We start from the raw sequence: 15739 nt of genomic DNA on the forward strand, positions 1-15739 counted from the left end.
TCCAGGGCTGTAAACCATAAGGTAATTCTTAGGAGTTTGATGAATACAGACACATAATTTCAAGTTAACTGTTAAGTAAGGTAAGAAGGTAAATTTGGTAAGAAGTAGAATAACTTTTTGCCACATGCATCCTTTAAAATATCAATAATTAACATATTTCTGACACAAATTTAGCAGCTAGTGACAACTATCAGATCAGACTGCTTTGTTTACTGCATTAAGCAAGAAGAAATTGAGGCGACGCTTTCAGAGTTTGCGGTAGAAAAAAGGGTTTTCCACTGGGTTTTGCATCAAAACCTTTGGTGTAAGAAGTTATCAATGGTAAAACATACTATAATTCATCGTCTATAATTACATTATCTTTGTACAATATCACACCCGATTTGACTTTGGTATGTTTATATTTATTCAGTCACCTGACATACATGGATACAATTGTGTCAGAAGCCAATTACAGTCTAAATTTCCATTTATCATATTGTAGAAGTCCTTACAGAGTTTGTATTCAGATTTGTATAATTTAATTAATTTAATTTTAACTGAATGGACACTGAAGATAAATTAATCAGTAATTAACATGTGAGTAGATGTTTACATTTTGATTAACTGGATTGGAATTTATATTTTGTTTTGAGTTGAATGTGGCACACATCCAAGCAGAAACAGGCCTAATCAATCAATGCATTGCTAAGGTTATTTCTTATGAAGGCAAATGGATTCAGACATCTTTACACTGAAGAGGTGCCGATACAGCAGTCAGGTATGATACGTTTATGGCACAAATAATATCAACAATTAGTGATGCATGACAGATGAAATAAGTCCAGTTCGGTATGAAAATCTCTGCGCAGTAAGCTGTATTTAGTTTCTTCAAAGGGCAGTGAGTTATATCCAGATGCAAGTATATTAAAATACCTGAGATCATTTTGGAGACTCAGTTTTGAACCCCTTCATTATATTAAAATCAGTTTTTGCCCTTGCACTTATTTTTGAAGATCAAAAGATCTCATTCCTCAGTCTGCGTGAATACTTTTCCTTCTGCAGGATTGCAGTATCAGATAAATCTCAAGTAGAGCATTAAATCACATGTGCGAATCCCTTATCAGCAGAGCAGAGCAGTAGCACTTTGCAGAGCTTTGATTTAATCTTACCTTGTACAGCAAAGGTGCTTGGCCAAGCTTGACCACAGCGATCTGGTTGGTGAGGTTCAGGCTGTCTTTGGCCCTCCTCAGGTCATCCACGCTGCCATACTGAACGTCCACCACTTCTCCCTGATGAGGTGAAACAGCACAGAGGCTCAGGGATCATCAGTTACTAATATCTTACTAAATGCCCTTTAATCAAATGTTTTCCCAAGGTGTTTCTGCATAATACACCAGCCAGATGCCAGGTGGCCTTTATGTCTTTATATGCCCCAGTCTGCTGTGTGCTCACTGGCTTATCAGCAGCTTACTCTGCATTGGGGCTAGGTATCAAACCTCAAAATTTCTGAGTACTGACAGAATTGTCCCCAAGTATAAAAGAAACCTATCGAGTTGACATGGATTGTTTTGTCAAGTTTGGTTTACATTTAATTTGAGCAGCTATTTTCAGTTTTAATTTTGCTATTTCTTTACTATTTTATTTGGTAAAGTTCATCTTTGGCTGCCCATTTTAAGACTATATTAAAAGGGCATTCTAACTATGCTTTATTCTGCAAAGCAATTATTAAAAGTATAATTTAAAAAGTATAATATAAAAAATTAAATGCCTTCTTTTGACATGAACAATTAAGGTGCTGCATTTTGAGAAAGGTTATGGCCTTTTACAAAGTACTTATAGAGCTTCAATGAATTGCCTAGAGTGAGTGCATGGAGTGCATGGAATCATTCCTGATATAGTCTTTATAATCAATATCATAGCACCACAATAGAATCTGAGTACTTCACAGCACACTGGAATTACTTAGGCCAAGTTTGTGTTAGCGTTTGTGTATTTTTGTGTTTGTACAGTATGTGTGGGGTTTTGTGTGTTGCATGTGTGTCTCTGTGACTGAGTGAGCGTTACCATCTGCCAAATACAAATGACCTAGAAGTTGTTGAGGAAAGTCAAAGCATTACTTTTTGGGGTCTCTCTCTTTTTGTGTCTCTCTCTCTGTCACCCGTCTCTCACCCTCTGTCTCCCCCTCCCCGCTCCCTCACTGCATCACCTGGGCCTGATTCATTTTTCATTTGGCCTGGGGGCAAGTGTAACACAATGCTGCATTGGAGAGAAAGTGAGGGAAAGTGCGAGAGAGAGACACAGAGAGAGAGAGAGAGCACATCTTTTTGCATCAGGAGAGCCCAGGAGAGGAGGGCAAGAGAGATTTATCACTCCTGCCTGCATTTGCATCATAAAAGTCCTCCATTTAAACTGCAGACTATGGAAGAGTACATGACACAGCAAATTGAAATACAGAAGAATCTCTATATGCACCGAGATGGTGCTGCTTGAACTAGATCCATCTTTCTTCTTCCTCTCTGCTTTTTTCCTTTCATTTCATCTGAGCGAGGTAATGGAATTAAATATGTAAGTGGCCTTTGTACGGCTGAAGCAGTGAGCATCATTCCACAGCTGGGATGATGAATTTTTCCTTTTAACCCAGCCAGACATTCACACGAGATTTTGTTTCTGTTTTTGAAGGATGATAAAGGAGGCCAAAACATCTTGATGGACTCTGTCGGTGTCCAGTAATTTTGACCAATATGCAGTGTATTTGCTAAAATTCTTTCTGGTGTTTTTAAACAGCATAAACCACTAAAACTCTTCATTGAAAGTCATGCTAGTCAAATTTAATGCCCATCCATCCATCCATTAGCTATACCGCTTATCCTTTGGCCTGTAAAGAGCTGCCAGGAAATGGCATTCAAGGGAGACCATGGAGCAAAGTTTTGGGAACACTTGAGGACAATGAGCTCGTTAAAAAAGGTAGAGTTTTGACGGCAACTCTGTGATTGACCGTGTGTGATGTCGAGAAGGACAAGTTATCTCTGCAGAAACTGATGTCCTCACATCTTTGCAATAATAATGATTCAATCCGCATCAACCACTTCAGCAGCAGTAAATAAAACTTTGCTTGCTATACAGTACCTCACAAAGATATGTAAACATATATTATATGATAACACATATAACAACATTATTCTTGTTTATTTAAAACAAATCATAGTAGAGCTATAATATTTGAGGGATGTGTTCATATTGTTATGATGTATTTCCCAACACTGGGTAACATTATAGAGACGACATGAAGTGGAAGATACTAGTTTCTCCATGGAGAGGTTTCCTCTCCCATTAATCATCTCACGTCCGCTCAGATTTATCTGGTGTCCCTGTATATAAAACTGTATATAAAATAGTTCACAGTAGCTCCACCTCTAGTAGCTACAGCATTAACATGCTGCTACAAACTGATGCCTCAGTATGGATGATCTAATGTCAAACATAATAATATATCAGTCAGAGGGACCAAACCAGTGCTTTCACTTTTATACTTTAAACACATTTTACTACTAATGTACTTTTACTTAAGTAGGATTTTTCATGTACTTTTACTTGTTATGGCGTATTTTTACATTGATGTCATCGTACTTTTACTTAAGTAAAGGATCTAAATACTTCTTCCATCACTGCTACTGCCCCACAGAGAGTTCTCAACATCACTACTGTGTGTGCAATTCTGCACAATACATTAAAGATGCAGCACTAATATCGGCAGTGTAAAACAATGCGGTTGGATAGGGCTGATAATATAGGCATGAGTTCACGCATCTCAGTCAAATTATTTACTACTTTGATATGCATATACATTTATTTTTAAGCCATGTAAGTGGATTGCCAGTCATTCCCTTTTTAAACCAGCTATGTCAATGACAATTTGATAAACAGTTAACAACACACGATGGAATGTAACAGAATTGTACAATTACGCTACTTGTTAATTTTGGCATTATGTTTTTGCATATATAACCGTCTTAACCAGCTACTTAAGTTAATTACCTATAAACATAAAACCTACAATACCTAAAATATTACTATTTTCTGCATGTTGTTTTTTACCATTGTGTCATAGCGCACTTCGAAGTGCTACTACTAATTCTACTATAGGTGAAACAGAAGAGTCACATACTCTCAGAAGAGTAGTCTTTCCACTGGCTGGAAGTAAGTGCAGGAGGCTTTATAAATATTTCTTAAGTCTTACGCTGAGGTGTTTTCAGTCCTAGGTTGACTTTCAGTGATTCCAAGGAGTGATTCTGAGTGATTTGTTACATGAGAAAACCTTAATCTACAGCAAAATGTAGGGTAAGAGGCTAAGGAAGGGATACAAAAAGAAAAAAAAGCCTCTGTCTGAATATTGAGCATTTGAAGGGACGGGAAAACAGTGAAGAAAAGGAAAGCAGCCATGCAGGGAGGAGACAGAAGAGGTCATGGATTGTTTCTGCAGTCTACTGATTGAAGGCTGCTCAAATCCACCCTGTAATTAACTCTTATCACTTCAAGTAAATGAAGTGTGTTCACAGTCACAGTGTCATTATGTCAGACAACAAGGAGCGGCAGGCTGAAAGAGGGCTAGTGTTGGGAAAGCCATTCTCAAAGTCTTCACAAGCAACCAGTTACCGCACATTGATATAGGTTCAACTACACTGAAAATGAATTTGAGAAATACAGTTTTTTTGATTAAAGTTGTCATTTCATACAAAAAAAAGAGACAAACAAAATGGCAGAGATCAAATGATGCTAGCACCAATGATGAAAGGCAGAAGGTCATTCTGGCTTAAATGAAATACTATATAGAAAAATACAGTATTACTGTCTGGGTTTTGTGGCAGTGATCAGGCTGGTCCTTAGAAAATGTAAGAGTCCAGATACTCCACCATTTAAGATTTAGCAGGAATCATATAGTATGACAACTTTTTACTTTGAGAACGTCACATCAAGCCACATGCAAACCAGTGTGAGCTTTGGTGCTAGTTCATCAAACTGTGAAGTGAAACATCCTCAAATTCTTCAAAGCACATTGATGACCCTTTGAGTACCTGTGTTGTAGATCGCTAGCGTCTTTCCTATGAGAGGCCGTCCCAGTGTGTGTGTGGGTCTGTGCTCGTTGGGAGTGAACCCTTGAGCTTCTAGGAGGGATATGAAGCATGAAATGGATGAGTATAGTTAAAATGCTTATAAGTAGCTAATCCTCAAAATGCAGAACCACAAATATGAAGCGGATACACCAAAGCACAGTATTAAAGTTCATCAGAAAGAAAAATGTCAAATAACAATCATATTCATGGCTTTTGTCAGTGTTATTATAGTTGGCTGGCAGTATAAACATATTATTGTATATTGAAACTTTAAAACAAATCATGAACGACTGCGTGTTGCCTAACTGCCCAAATGGCAAAAACTAGGGTGGGTTTTTGTGGAAAGTTACTTTTGTCATCATGTACATGAAAATGAACATCTAAACTGAATCGAAACACACTTAAACCAGGATTAAAGAATATTTTATCGGTCTTGGATTGGCTGCTTTTTGGTTACGTATGAGTGAAGTACTGTAGCAGTGCACAAAGGCGAGCATATAGGAAAACATGGGAAACACAGAATACCCACCTACAAAGACAAACCACTGTTTTTAAATTTTTTAAGTTGATTTAAAATAATATTACTTTTTTCTGTTGGTCTTTGGATTATACGCACAGAATGACGGACATGGACTACTGCAATATAACGTGGGAAAAGGTGTCTCTTTATTTATTTGTAATATATGGTTTTTTAAGAGGAAAAATATGTATTTTTTCTACTATTTCAAAACACTTTTCTCAGAAGTTATACTGGTAATTACACAGCACTTTTTAATTAAACAGAAGTGCCGCTAAGATGCTGTGTAATGTGGCTCAGCCACATTTCTTTTGACTTACAATTGCCAACTCTTGTTAGAGGGTCAGGGTCATTAAGCAGAGTATACAATACAAGACCTCCAACATGCGACTTGGTATAAGATCATTTTTTAGCATGATGCGTGTGCCTGTTTTTACTGTATGTACTCACATTCGTATGAATTCATTCTTGTGGAGACAGTAGCTGCAGAATATTCATAATCTCAAGTCAGCCTGCCCTTAGCAGAGATGATTTTATTAGAATCAGGAGCAAATGTGCTTATATTTGCATATTAATGTGGAAAAACAGTTTTTCTTGAAACTGCAAGAACTTCATTATGCTCTAAGAGGCAGAGTTCATATTAATGGGAGCCATGATTTATGTGACGATAAGTATGATGGCATAGGAGTAGTTTCTAAATAACCCCAATTACCTTAACTACAGATCTTATCAGTATACTTTAATATCTGAAAAGCATCATGGATGATCAGGGATTAGGCAGCTCAAGTGTTTTGTTAATTTAAAACCTGTCTATTAACTAATTTTTTAGACTGAAGAACAGTATACTATATTAAATGCAATAAGATCCATGTTTGGCCTTGTGGGAGACAGGTTTGGAATACTTCTGTCTGGATATTGCCTTTAACTCTATTTGGCTATACCAGAAATGAATTTAGCATCCATTACAGAAAGATGTATTTTAGTATTTTATGATTCACTTTTGAAAGATGCTATGATATTGTAAGTGAGTGAAAAGCTTTGACTAAGCCAAATAATATAGCCAGGCTTCCAGATTAATTAGGTTATTAAATAGTTTAGTCTGTTCGGATATAATTAACCGTTCATTAACATATAATTTTTTGAGTTCTGATTGTTCCAACAGGACAGTTTACACGGAGGAGTCCAATCCTGCATATTTTTAGTGTGTGGTTAGGAATGCAAGAGTGTACATATATATATATATATATATATGTACCTGTAAGCTATCAAACACGTACTCACATATTGCTGGATAGCTGGATCTTTTCAGTACGCTCTCTGGAGCAAAAAGCATATGTAGAACTAGTGAAAAAAATATTATGCTTTATTTGTAATGGGGTATTTATAATTGGTAGCGTGGGCTCTTTGTGTGTCAGCAGATATAAAAATGTGTGTGGGTGTTTTTATGCATGTGGACGTGGGTGGTAAACCGAGAAGATGTAGGGAGTGTGAGTATGGAAACAAAGAGATATGTGACTGGATGCATGGGGAGGGAGAGAATGTGGGGCTACTGGGTCCTATATAATAATATATCAGTCAGAGGGACCAAACCATGCTTTCACTTTTATACTTTAAACACATTTTACTGCTAATGTACTTTTACTTAAGTAGGATTTTTCATGTACTTTTACTTGTAATGGCGTATTTTTACATTGATGTCATCGTACTTTTACTTAAGTAAAGGATCTGAATACTTCTTCCATCACTGCTACTGCCCCACAGAGAGTTCTCAACATCACTACTGTGTGTGCAATTCTGCACAATACATTAAAGATGCAGCACTAATATAGGCAGTATACTGGGGGATGGGATACAATGAAAGGGGTTTGATTGTAGACCTTGGATACAGTACAAGAGATACACTGGGACCCGAACCAAGCCATAGCAACCTACTGTAGAGTCAGATGAGGGACAGGGGATAACCTTCAGGAGGAAGATACAGTCATGGTTAGACCCCTGCACTCACTGGCTTGGCTTTGTTTGCCTTCCAGAAGTATAGATTGCTAGTGTGAGCTCTTTGACCGCTCTCGCTCTGGTTCTATTCTGCCAGCCTCTCTCAGCAGTTTTATCAAGCATCTCCTGCATTCACCTCCCTGAGCTGTCTTCCAATGAAATCTTCAAGTTTTAGTCCATGAGATCAGTGATACCTTGATGTCCTAAACCTTAAGTTTTGACAAAGGAAGAATCTTTTGTGCTGCTCTCCATAAAGTCCTCCTCACTCCTCTTCTTTGGCTCAGACTTTCAATCCCTACAAACCAACTCAGTGCTGTAGATAAGACTTCAGAGCAGCTGGGTTCCCATCTGTGTCCTTTCTGTGACCTTTCCACAGCAGAAGTCCTCCAGAGAGAGATTGTGACCATCACCATGACCAGCCATTATCCTGCTCCAAAAGCAGCAATGTCCTGTCAGTCAAGAAACTGATCAACATCCCACGTATTCCTCTTGTCTTGTCATTAGTTGTGACTCTGGGAGTAGCAGTGAGGGTGACCCCATTTGTCCTTCTAGCTTTTTATAGCAGAAGGCCAAAAGTAGTTTCTAATAAAGGGCAGCATCTCTGCCATTACATCTTTCCTCATAGAATAAAGTTCCCAACCACTCAAATACACTCTATACCCAAGGCTGTCTCAGTGGATAGGCCAGCATTTCGCAGAGGCACCTCACCTAGGGTGGGGCATAGAATGCTCCTACTTTAGGTAAGGTGAATAAGGGATTAGCCAAATCTAAAGTCAGGCTGTCCTTAACCTCTTCTTCTTCTCCTCCTTCATTGGTTTGAGGTGCCAGCACTCAACTCTTCTTTACCAGGCAGCAGGGTGTGAGCCATCCTCCTATTCACTCATCCTGGATGCTCTTTCTAATTCTCCAGTTAGAAAAATGGTTTACAGGTTAGTGATTTTCCTTGTTTTTTATGTCCAGCTTGCCCCTTGTTCAGAGTTCAGGGGGCAGTGGCCCATGTCAGTGTTGCCAGAGAGTGAGGACAAAGCTTTAAAAGGACAACCAATACCAAAGCCCATCTGGGACACATGTATTCAAAGAACTTCAGTTATTCTTGGCAATATGCCTTGACTATTTAACACTCAAAACCAGTTTTTCATTAGTGTACTGGCCAAAGATGGAAAATGGGAAGTTATCCAAAAAAAAGGAAGAAGAGAAGAGTTGAAAGGTGAAAAAGGAGAGAAGACATGAAAGAGGACAGGGGAGGGCTGAGGACAAGTACTTTACTATAGTTGTGTTGAATTTGTCAGAGGCTTTCCCACACAACCTATCCTAGGGAGGCTTAAAAGTGAGCATTTATAAAGCATCAGTGAGCTTTTTGATGTTGTGATGTTGAGTCACGTAATGAAGCTAGTGCCTTTACCCCAGCTTACCTTTGACTTTGACATTTGCATCCAGCTGGATTTGATGTGGTTTGAAGTGAATAGATTGTGTCTTCTACATAAATAATTCATGTCAAGAAAAAATGTAACCAAGTAGTATTGGAACACTTTTGTGTCAACAGGTGGATAGTATAAAATAATAGATAAAATAGAATATATTTCATTATACACCATTAAATGGCAGTGTGCAAAATTACGTACAGACTGCAGAATGCTGGAAATTATGATACAATTTCTGGTTTCAACTACTAAATGGTTTTATGGCTTTTACTTGTCAACTATACTATATATGTACTTCCCCCCTCCTTTTTCACAAAATAAGTACATAATTACATAACCTTCAAGGAAACTTTGCAAATAACTTTATATAAATTCCTTTGGAAATTATTAGAGAATGAAGGAGCCCATAACATCATTATTTCTTTGCTATTACACTGTAGGGGCCATGATAAATCTGGTCAAGTTTCTCTCCATATAGCTCTTAGACTAAGAGGGAGTAAATTGGCTCTGGAGAGAAATACACTATGTAAGATATTTTAAACAACATTTACAATTTGATCAGTCAACCAAGGGCACAATTATATTTAGTTGTCATTTTAAAGTAACCAGTTAAAGGTATTTAGACAGGCAAACTGACTGAATATAATAAATGTTCATATTTAAGCTGCATGATTAATATCACATTTAAAGCACCAGGCTAAATGACTGGAGTTATTCTTATATACTCAGGCAAAATGTCCAAGAACATCTACCAACTTATTCAGGTGTGTCTTACATGATCTTACATGTCCTTACAGCTGCGACCAGATGGTCCTGAGGCTCTGCGGGGAGGCTGGGCTCTCGCTTCACTTGATGGATTACACCCTCTGGTGAATGTGTACTGTGCCGGGAGGATTTTGTATACCTCATGGATGTTGATGTTGCCTTGGATCCTGCTCGTGAATTTTCTCAGTGTGTTCTTTACAAGTCCTACATCTCCTGTGACAACTGGTTCTGTCTCTGGTGTCATTTCCCACATATTCCCCTATTCTTCATTACTGGTTATTTCCTATTCTACATCATAAAAATAGCCATGCATCTTGTTTCCTGTTTATCTTGTGTTCTGCAAAATGAAGGCTACAAATAAAACAGTCCAATTTACTTGTAAACTGAACCATAAAAGCAAACAAAATAAAGTTCTGGGCTCTGCTTATACAACATGTTCTTTCCCACTACAAAAATTGCACATACATACCACATGGTATGGTACATTACAGTGTTCGAGCAATTTATATGTAGTGCCTGATGAGAGTATGTTTTCCAAGCAAGCGATAGTGGGGCTGGTGGCCTGGAAAAACTGCCCTGTAAATAGAAGGTCACAGGGTCAAACCCCATTATATCCACTCTGTCCAACAGTTATCACTTCTGAGTCTGATAGAGGTGTCACATCAGAAGATACTATTTATGGTTGCTTATATGCAGTAACCCAGCTAACTCAGAATCCAGTTAAGGTCTTAAGCAGTTAAAAAAGGTTAAGTTAAAAAAATCCTCTTTTCTCTGCTCATTAACTACTGCTCACTGCAGTTGCATGTAATATTTATATCAAGATGTACCCATGGGTGAGTTGTAGTTGTGTTATCCACTCACGTGGCTTCTCATATCACTGATACACAGACAACACCCATCTATACCTGTCATTCCCACGAGGTGACCACACGGTCTCGGCATGGATCTCACCCTGTCTCAGACATTTACACATGGATGAAGGAATGCAACTTCCAACTAAACGTCTCTAAGACTGAACTCTTCAGTCACCCCGGTCAATCAATCTATCCATCACAATATCAACACCTAATCTGCCTTAACCCATCTCTTAACCCAACCAAGGTCGTGTGAAAATTGGGTGTCATGTTTTATGACCAGCTATCCTTCTCTGACCATGTTGCATCTGTCTCCGGGTCGTGCAGCTTTGCTGAAAAATCAGGCCTAACCTGACTTAGTACGCCTCCGAACTCTTGGTACAGGCCATGGTTCTTTTCTCGGCTACTGCAGTTCCCTTCTGACGCTGTCTCCCTTCACACACGGTGAAACCCTTACACATGGTGCAGAATGCAGCAGTGCAACTGGTTTTAAATCAGCGTAAAAGGACATATGTCACTCTGCTCCTTTATGGCTTCATTTTGTCACCAATAAACAAACTATAGAACCTTACTCCAGACAGAGTGTGGCTTATCTATTAAAGTTTTTGGAAACATAGGTCTTGCCCTTTTGTGCCTTTCTTTCAATAGTGTATTTTCTGGCCTTTGCGCGTGGAACCATTCTTGGTGTGCAGTGTGCGGCGTATGGTACGGTGAAACCACCACTCCAGATTGCTCCAGGTCAGCCACAAGCCCTTTAGATGTCTTGCGTGGTGTTTTTTCCACAATCTGCGTCATCCTTCTCAGAATGATCTCATTGAGTTTCTTCTCAGCACCACACCCCGGAAGGGTCTTTATGAAAGTGAAACTTCTTGATAACGTTACAACCAGGATTTCAAGATCTTTGGCGATGCATTGTAGCCTTTGGAATTGTTATGTTTTTTGATAATAACATGTCTGATGCTCCCACACAGCTCTCTTGTCTTCGTCATTGTGGAAAGGAAACTGGAAACAATCAACCCCTTTATATGCAGTAAAAAACATAATTCCATGGTTAATTCAGGTCATGTGAACACTGAAAAATAAGCACAGGTAAGTCTTTGATAACTAATTTATCAAAAGGTTGCCAATAATTGCGTCAAGTGCACATTTTATGTCTATTTTTTATTTCACTATATGAAAGCTTTTTCTTTATTAGATATTCTAAATTCTGTACTTAAAATTTAGTGGTGCCAATAATTTAAAACAGGACTGTATTTGTGCTATGTTTATGAATCAGGAATTTAAGAGCAGGGAATAAATAATTTGACAGTAAAATTTGAGCACAAAAATAAACAATTCGAGAGCACAAAATAGAAATTTTGTGAAATTATTAACTTGACAGTATGATTTATTAATTTGTGTACACAAATTATTATTTTTCTCCATGACACCTGATGGACTTTTCAAAACAATAAATCCTCCAACCTAAACAACTATATAAAGTTATTTATCGATACCCTCTAATACAACTATAGTACTGGTCCAGGAGCAGGTGTGCCAGGCCTTTGTTGTCACGGTTACAATAATAAACACATGGTAAGGGTTGTGGAATGGTCATGGATAAAAGAAACAGGTACTGACTATCGGTTTCAAAAGGGAAACAAATAGCAGTCCCCTGTGTCAAAGGCCAACGTTTTATCAACCCATCAATCCACCCCAACATATTCCCTACGCAGACTTTGTGGCTTGATTTCCAAAGTCACCAGACATCTCCTTTTGCTTCTGACATAATTACTACAGCTGCTAGAGACAGCCCTAACAATAAAACGTAACTATGAGTCTTAATAAGCTTCATGCACAGACAACTTATAGGAGCACAGTCTCTTTCAAAAGTAACTCCTCACTATGAACCCTCTTGAGTTTTTCCACCTCATAGTATATTTAAGCCATACATATGCACTGATCTGTATACAATAAATTCACGCATAAATTAGTCTCTTTGCAACTTACATTTACAGGAGGTTTCTTTACCAGTTGTATCTCAATAATAATTTGTAAGAAAATATCATAGCCTTTCTCTGATTTTTTCCTCTGCTATACAGACAGCACATGTAATCCCCTTGGTAAACCCCTCCCCTTCCAATCAAACACATCATACCACAAATCATCGTGGATAATTATTAATTAATTATTAATTAATTAATTATTGCTTCTGAACATCACATAGCATGACTGGATAGAGATACATTGGTGGCAAGTGAAGGATCTGGTTTCATGACAAGTGAAAACAGATACGCATGCAGCACCTGTAACGATATTATACACCAAGAAAATAATGCAAACTTCTTCCTTGATCTTTCTGTTGTCCTTATGTGTGTGTGTGTGTGTTTGCAGGCACACAAGTGTGTGTGTGTGTCAGAGCATAGTTCCTGCAGCACCAGCAAAACAGTGCCACCAACAGCAGGACTTATTAGCCCAGTATACTTGCTCTGGGCCACCATCCATCCTTCACAGACGCCATACTTAATTGTCTGAAAGCCATGTTTAGATCCAGCAAACTGCCACTTAATTCAAGGTAGTGTGCAGGAACGGAGATAGGAAATAATCTAGTGATGGATGACTGTGACCCTCCTATGGGTAGACTCCGACGAGTGGACAGCTGGATGGATCGAGCAAAGCGGGGAAAAGAGAGCGAGGGAAGAGAAAGGGAGAGAAAAGGAGGAAAACTTGGTATTCAGAGACACACTCCAACTTTTCATCTGCCCTCAGGCTGGGCAGGGGCTCAAGGGAATAACAAGCATCTCCTTCAACCCTTTTCTCTGTTCTTGGGATACAGAGAAGTAGAGTATAAAAATAGTATAACTGTATTTCTTTGTGTGTGTGTGTGTGTGTGTGTGTGTCTGCTGGGTAGTGCAGGAGGACTACATGCATAATGACTTCTATTAACCTTCACACTCCTGCAGGATGGTGGAAAATTTACAGTGCATCTAGCATGACATAAATACCATGTTGAAGATTTTTACGGCTTCTGCATTGAATTTGCTGGTGCCGTTCTAATCACGAAGTCTGTTCTTTTAAAAGTCAGATGTATTATGTGTGTGAACTACCTCTTGTCTGGAAAAGATGGCCTGAGGCACTGTACCAAGAAAATTTTTCCTTCTGTTCTATTTATAAAAAAAATATCCTCTTGAGTATAACCCACTTAAATCCAGTGAATACACAGTGTCATTCTGCAATGTGCATTTTTGCGATATCAAGTATTGCATTCAAATGCACACTGTTTTCTTTCCTTCTTCCCAAGAATATTCGAAATTGGTATGATTTATAATTCCAATAACTCATTCAAATTTTTGAAGTTTTAATTTAAGGTTTAATTTTTCACTATAATTAACTGACATGTACTTTGTTTAATTGTATTTAAAGGGGTACACACGGTTGTTGCACAATTTACCTTTCGGTCCGGCATCCTATCTTAGAAGATAAATCAATACAGTGTGTAGTAGTCAATGACTCTGATCCAGAGTTTCTTATTAGGATGATTTTAAAGGTAAACAACGTTTTTTTTTCATCAGTTCTATCAGTTACATTGTACTTACCAAAGTAATTGCTAAGATTTTGAAAAAGTTGCATCAAAACAGTGGTTACCAAACTGATTAGCTTGCCCTCTGGGGGTGTTAGAGTTACAACAGGGGGGGCCGGGTGAAGGATGAGGAAATGCTTTAGTACAACAGCAAAGCATAAAGAAGTTTGAATGGACTGAAAATATGATGAGGCTCATCAGATGCGGACAGGTGGACACTGGTCGGTGTCCAGCTAATGAACATCAAACTTTATTGGTTTGTTTATTTTGTATTTTCCAACTGGTAAAAACTAAGAGGTCTTTTTAAATCACATTGTGACATTCTGCTGTGTTCAGTGTGATTGATCAATCACTGTCGCCGGCTGAAATCAATAATAAAAGGTTCTGATGCATCCATTCACTCTTGCTCGATGAAATTTCCAACAATTTCCTCATTAAATATTTAGTCTTGCTTTGTGATGATGCGTGTCCGCTCTTTCTCCCTCAATATTTTAGTTTCCTAAATGTGTATTAATTTCTTCAGACAGGTGCGGGGCGGTCTTTTTTTTCAGCCAAGGCCCTGCCAGTAAAATAATTAAGATTAATCATGGATGTGAACTACTTTTTCAGACAAATAATTATAATAGAAGATTGGGAACCACTGTGATAAACTCCTACATACATAAAAATTCCTTCAAACATGTTTGATTTGTATATCTGAAATCGGGACAACATGTAGCAGAAGGATAGTACAATGCAGTGTGCAGTCAGTGTGAGGGTATTTTTTTATAATCTTCATTCGTTAGGTTTCAGGGCAGAGCCAAAGCTCACCTGAAGTTGGCCTTTAATTTAGCTTTCTCCGCATAATTTCCAAATGACACAGTTTACTTTATATTTCTTTGCCTTTTCCACACAAATTTCAGGAGAAATTAATGAGGCAAACTGTTTTTAAGAGACATCTATTTTTGTTTTGGTACAGGAACATGACAATTCATACTCATGAGATTTCAGGGGGTTCCTCTTGACACAACTCTAATCAAAGTCTACCCATTGTCAAGCCTATTGCATGTGTGGGATGTCTAATCTTTATAGGTTTCACTAAACTTAAAGTGTGCTCCCAGCCTAAGATAAGGAAGTTTGAAATCTTATATCACCGTTATTTGCTAAAAAAAAAATCATATCATCATATTATTCAGTTTCAAACATGCTTAAGTGATGACTAGGTGAAATATTGATGAGAAAGAAAGAGATCATGGTTTGCAGTAGATTTAATTTCTGTGCATCAGATGAAGTATGAAAGAAGCTTATGCATATACAGGTGAATTTGTATTCACATCTGCTTTAGAGGATACCTTAAATTGCAACTAAATTAAGCCAAGACAACCTTAAATCCCCAGCTCTTTAGCACATAAAAAAATTGTTTTGAAACGATTTAATAAACAAGTTGCAGACAAAGAGGTCTTTTGAGGACACTTCTTTAAGCAACTAATCGGTTTGACATTCTACCGGAAAATAACAATATAAATATCATCTTTATCCTTGTCTGACTTGTTAGAAAT

The 15739-nt window shown here is 38.0% G+C and overlaps 1 protein-coding gene across 1 annotated transcript in view; it reads right to left on the reverse strand.

The window, feature by feature from the left end:
* Positions 1-15739, reverse strand: part of LOC120790382 (inactive N-acetylated-alpha-linked acidic dipeptidase-like protein 2) — a 458890-nt gene that overhangs the window by 243703 nt on the left and 199448 nt on the right. Inside the window, exon 6 of the mRNA XM_040127816.1 lies at positions 1152-1271. Within this exon, the coding sequence (XP_039983750.1) occupies positions 1152-1271 (120 nt within the window). The remainder of the gene's footprint in view (positions 1-1151; positions 1272-15739) is intronic.

Source organism: Xiphias gladius, chromosome 6 (genome assembly GCF_016859285.1).
Source record: "Xiphias gladius isolate SHS-SW01 ecotype Sanya breed wild chromosome 6, ASM1685928v1, whole genome shotgun sequence".
NCBI classification, from domain to species: Eukaryota; Metazoa; Chordata; class Actinopteri; order Istiophoriformes; family Xiphiidae; genus Xiphias; species Xiphias gladius.